General features: G+C 37.2%; 1 protein-coding gene across 1 annotated transcript; it reads left to right on the top strand.

The window, feature by feature from the left end:
- Nucleotides 1–267: 267 nt before the first annotated feature.
- LOC110096375 (protein NRT1/ PTR FAMILY 6.1) lies at nt 268–4963 on the top strand (the record flags this gene model as incomplete). Its single annotated transcript, XM_020822288.1, is given in 3 exon segments — nt 268–485; nt 2703–3283; nt 3874–4963. Coding segments are annotated over 3 exon segments (1667 nt in total), but the record flags the coding sequence as incomplete, so codon positions are not given.
- Nucleotides 4964–6000: the final 1037 nt, after the last annotated feature.

The raw sequence follows: 6000 nt of genomic DNA, 5'->3' as shown, positions 1-6000 counted from the left end.
GCACGAAAAGTCTAAATTTTCCATCTACAGCGGCTTTCATTTGCCGTGAGATTTGGTTTTGCATTTTAGGCCGTTTGGCTAGATTTCGCTCAAATCCACCTCAAATCCGGCCTAAATCCTGCTATCGAACAGCCCCTTAGTTTGCTAGCCCACCTAAGCTATTGGAAAATTTTTGTGTGATGGATTTGGGATCTTGCTCATTGAGTACCTTTTTAGTAATTCGATTGCATATTGTTAATCAGTTTACTTCCATGATGTGTTGTTCAGGGAATGAGATGGCAGAGAGAATGGCCTACTTTGGGCTGTCGGTGAATATGGTGGCATTCATGTTCTATGTCATGCACCGACCATTTACTAGCTCTGCTAATGCAGTGAACAACTTCCTTGGGATATCACAAGCTTCATCTGTGCTTGGTGGTTTCCTTGCTGATGCCTTTCTTGGTAGATACTGGACGATAGCGATATTCACAACAATCTATCTTATTGTAAGAATTATTATGAGCTCTTACTGCATTTTAGTCATTAATTAATTGTGAACATCTCTTTTATCTTGAGGTTATGTTGGAACGCTTGGATGTTACTTTAACAACACTGCAATCTTTAGCCTGTTTAGGTTGGTGGTTCTGTTGTAGAAGCTTATTCCCTCACTCTAATTTACTATTTTTAAAACAACCGTATTTTCCATACTCGCGTAATGCTTTTTATTATTATTAGATAATGCATGGATGCCAGCTGATGAATCACCCTATCTGTTTAGTATAGTGGAAACAAAGAAATGATATTTCAATGTTTAGTATTAATATTCATTATTTAATTTACCCCACATATGCCCACATATGCATCACATAAATTAATGCACTATTCACTGAGTGAATTTGGAAGTTTTTGTTGTGCCGAACGATACTATTCACTTACATTTGGTACAGCCAACTTCATATGTTTTTTTCAATGTTTGATGATATTGTTCTTCGGTGGAGAGGGAAGGTGGAAACTATACTCTTTGTTTTTTTTAAGTGCACCACGTAATGATGTCACCATCCATTTCTGAATCTATTGATTTCTATTGCTATCGTTGAAATATCTAAAGTATATGGCCATTTATCCCGACTTCAGATGAACCCCTTAAAAATAATCTAGAAACCCTGTGATTAAAAAGCCTTTGCTGCATTCCCATGGTTTTGCCTACTCAAACTTGAATGATTTATTAGCTTTCACTCGTTCAAGAAAACCACAACAAAGTTTTGTTGTACTAGTAGGCTATATTAATTTTATTTGATGATTGGCTGGTGAATTCATGGGCACAATGATTAGAAGAAGAATAACTATTGTTTGATTATTAGAAAAAAAAAGATTATTTAAATGTTAAAATAAAAAATTCAAGGACACTAGAGAAGAAAATAAGTTATTGAAGGTTGTAATAATACGAGAGATTGAGTTAGTAGTTGATGGATGTTGAAAGAAGGTGAATATGGTGAGTACCATTAAGATAATCATTGGTGATAACATTATGAGTGTGAGCAGTTCTTATGCTCCTAAAATTGGATTATAGAATTATTTAAAAAATCAAATTTGGAAAGAGATGGAGAAAGTAATAACACTTATATTTGAAGAAGAAATAATATTCATTGGAGGTAATTCAAAAGGGCATATAGGTTCTAGTAGGATATACTATGAGAAGATTCTTGCTTGATGTGAATTGGAAACTATAAATATAATGAGAGAAGTTATACTTAATTTATTAGTAGTCTGTTACGGTGTTACCTTGCAATAATGAACACAATTTAAGAAATGAGAACTTCTTTTAAAGATTGTAATGTGATTTTAGTAGAGAGTTTAACCACACAACAAAGAGTATTATTGATGGATGTATATCTTAAGAGCATTAAGAACTATGTTTGTTTAGTACTAAGAAGAAAATGTCATATATAAATAGCTAAGCCAAGAGATAGGAGTCTAAAGACTTTGATCAAATTAGATGCATTGTGATGCTAATGGAATATTGGGTAAATTTGAAGACTAATTCTACAAATTATATCAAATTTAGTGAACTAAATTGGTTTCATGCTAGAAAGGTTCCTTATGGCAATTGGTTTTTTTGGTGAGGAAAATTATTGGAAAAATATAAATAGAAAAAAAATTTCATATAATTTTTTATTGACCTTAAGGTGTATGATTGAGCTCCATGAGAATTAATTTGATACTTGTTAAGGAATAAAAATGCGTCAAAGATACGTTGAGTGTGCGTATATATATATATATATATATTAAAATTTGTTTTGGAGCGACTTGAGGATTTTCATCGATTTACATCAAGGATTGTTTTTTACTGCATATTTTTTAGTACTGTTTATGTAGATGATTGCAAAAGAACTTTTAAAATTAAGCCCCTTGTATATGTTGTTTTGTTGATGATATTTGATTGTTGAAATATTCACTTAAATAAATGAAAAATTAGAATGACAAAAAAATGTTAAATAGCATAACAAAACATTTGACATCACGCAATACACACGATATATAGGGACACTACTATCTGATAGATATAAAGCCAAAAAAAGGGAGAGAAAATAAAGGATCATATAACACTCTTGCCAGACATGAACAGACGTATCAGTTACATACGCTTAGGAATCATAAAACTTTTATGGCCCTCCTTCAAAGGGTTTTTATATTAATCTTTTTATTTTTCTTTAATATCACAGGGTTTGACGGCAGTAACCTTAATTGCTACAGTGGGCGTCTTCATGCCTAATCAATCCCATTGTGACCAGTTGTCCATACTACTTGGAAGTTGTGAGCAGCCCAAGCCATGGCAGATGACTTACCTTTATACAGTTCTTTACATAACAGCTTTTGGAGCTGCGGGTATCAGGCCTTGTGTCTCTTCATTTGGTGCAGACCAGTTCGATGAGAGAAGTAGAGATTATAAGGCCCACTTGGATCGATTCTTCAACCTATTTTATCTTTCAGTTACCATTGGGGCAATTGTGGCCTTCACGATGGTGGTGTATATTCAAATGAAATATGGCTGGGGTTCTGCCTTTGGTTCTTTGGCCATTGCAATGGGCATTTCAAACGTGATCTTCTTTGTTGGCACACCCCTCTATCGGCATAGATTGCCTGGAGGCAGTCCTCTTACTCGTGTTGCGCAGGTCTTGGTTGCTGCTGCTAGAAAGAGAAATGTTTCCTTCTCTCATAGTGACTTCCTAGGCCTGTATGAAATCCCTGGCAGAAGATCTGCTATCAAAGGAAGTGGCAAGATTGAACATACTGATGAATTCCGGTATTTGACGCCTTTCCTTCCTAAATCCTAATACACCCATGAACTATGGCCGTTCTTTTTCAATCGAGAAAATGTAGGGGGTGTCAATTCGGGTCAACGGGTAGGGTTTGGGTCGAACCCGGAACTGATCCGGCACTATTCGGGTCAACCCGAATCGACCGTATTTTTAAAAATGAGTCAGGTTTTTGGACCCAAACCCGACCCGACACGAATGACCCGGTGTTGACCCAAAATTGCTAGTTTTCGGATAAAAAATAGGGTCAATCTTCAATTTTCGGGTCAAAATGGGTCAATCTCGGGTTTTCGGGGCAAATACGAGTTTTCGTGTCAATTTCGGGTTGCTAGGTCAACCCGAACCCGACCCGGTTTTTAAAATGGGTTGATTTGTTGAAGTCTCCTACTGAGCCAGTGCTGAATTGAAAGTGGTTGCCGAACTAGACCCGTTTCGGGTTCGGGTTGACCCTAATCCGGATTTTCTGGCCAGGTTCGGGTCGGGTTTCGGGTCATCTCAAAAATTGACACCCCTAAGAAAATGGTTTTTTATAAATATGCTAATTCCTTTTGTTATTTTTAAATTTTGGATGTTCAAGGTGTTTAGATAAGGCTGCTTTGCAACTGAAGGAAGATGGTGTAGAACCCAGTCCCTGGAAACTTTGCACTGTAACTCAAGTTGAGGAAGTTAAGACACTTATAAAGCTTCTACCTATTCCTGCCTGCACAATAATGCTTAGTGTTATCCTGACAGAGTTCCTGACCCTCTCAGTCCAGCAAGCATACACGCTAAATACCCACCTGGGACATCTAAAGCTCCCAGTTACCTGCATGCCTGTGTTCCCCGGTCTCAGTATCTTCCTCATCTTATCTCTCTACTATTCTACCTTTGCACCACTCACCCGCAGAATCACCGGGCACCCTCAAGGTGCATCCCAACTTCAAAGAGTTGGCCTTGGCCTTGCCGTATCTATACTCTCTGCAGCATGGGCTGGTCTTTTCGAGAGGTATCGAAGAAACTATGCCATCAAACACGGATACGAGGCTCTTTTCTTGACTCAAATGCCTAGTTTGAGTGCTTACTGGTTGCTGATTCAATACTGTCTTATTGGAATAGCTGAGGTCTTCTGCATTGTCGGTCTTCTTGAATTCCTTTATCAGGAGGCTCCTGATGCTATGAGGAGTATTGGGTCTGCTTATGCTGCCATTGCTGGAGGATTGGGCTGCTTTGTTGCTACCATATTAAACAACATTGTAAGATCAGTGACAGGAAATGAGGCTGGAGGACGCCCATCTTGGTTATCACAGAACATAAATACTGGAAGATTCGATTACTTGTACTGGCTTCTGGCTGTGCTGAGCGTGATAAATTTCTCTGCTTTTCTGTTCTTTGCCAACCGCTATGAGTACAGGTCAAAGATGATAGCGGAAATGCAAGGGGAATTGAAACCGAACGCTGATGGTTAGGGGAGTCACACGAGGCAGGTTTGGTATCCTAAATTTATACTAGAATTATTTTATTAATTGTGTTGGCTTATTTTGTACTCCTGTGACTTTGATGAGGGTATTTTTTTGGCCTATTTTAAAAAGGAAACACCTCAATCCAGAGAGATAAATGCAGGTGGACAAAATAATGTCTTAAAAAGATTAGTTGATCATATATTGAAATTGCTGCCTTTCTGTTGTTTATATGCAGATTCAATAGAGTTTATAGGGCAAGAGATCCAACATTGTGTGCCCCTTTAGCTTATTTCTTTGAGTTTCTTTTTTAGAAAGCTCAAATTACTTCCAATTACTTTCAATTGGAGAGGAGGTGAAACTGCTAGCCTTATATGATGATGCAACTTAGGGTCTTAAACTTTTTAGGAGAACACTAGGCACACAGTTAAGAACTTCCTTTCACTAAAACATAAGCAAAAACCAAAAGAAAGGAACTTAGTAGGAAACAAATGTGAGAAATGAGTAGGAAATCTCGTAAAGAAAATATAAAAAACACATAAACTATAAAAACCGTCAGAACAATCACAATTGGTTACCTCACATGCAACTCACAAAATTAGAGAAATGTGCTCAAAGGAAAGATCTAGCTAGTGATCCACCATTGAAATTTTGATCCAGTATAAGGCTGCACTCTTCAAGCAAATACTAACAGAACAGGGCACAACACCACCACACAACTCACAATATTTAGAGAACAAAAATACTGGTGGAAGAGAAAACCGTGGAGGTAAGAAGTAGAAAGAAACCTGAGAGGATGTAATAGGGAGAAGATTAGCTCGCAAGCTAAAAAGAAACCCACAGGTTTACATTTTATTTCTCCAAAAACTCCTCCCCAATAGAGAACCAGCTACTATACCCAACAAGTCACCATGGAGCAATGAAGCAAGATCAACACAAGTGGAAGGAAAAAGGTGTGAACCAACCTGAGAGCACCGAACCCAGTATGATCATGAGTTGTTTTCCATCATTGTGAAATACAAAATAAAATACATAGCATTAAAAAAAAGTAAAATTTCATAAAATATAAATTCTTGAATCTATCAATTCTTTCATGGTGGAAAAATCTCATCTCTTGATAAGAATGCCTCAGTAATAGTCTGTGGCATAACCATCTTTCAAAAAATCAAGGGAGATCACAGTTGAGTGAAGAGTTACTAATAAGTGGGCTCATCTGCTTAAGGCATCTGTGACGTGTTTAAGATGAAATGTGTATTTTTACAGGAAAG

The sequence above is a fragment of the Dendrobium catenatum genome, unplaced genomic scaffold, assembly GCF_001605985.2.
Source record: "Dendrobium catenatum unplaced genomic scaffold, ASM160598v2 fragScaff_scaffold_621, whole genome shotgun sequence".
In the NCBI taxonomy this organism is placed as follows: Eukaryota; Viridiplantae; Streptophyta; class Magnoliopsida; order Asparagales; family Orchidaceae; genus Dendrobium; species Dendrobium catenatum.
This window is presented reverse-complemented; position numbering and strand designations above follow the sequence as displayed.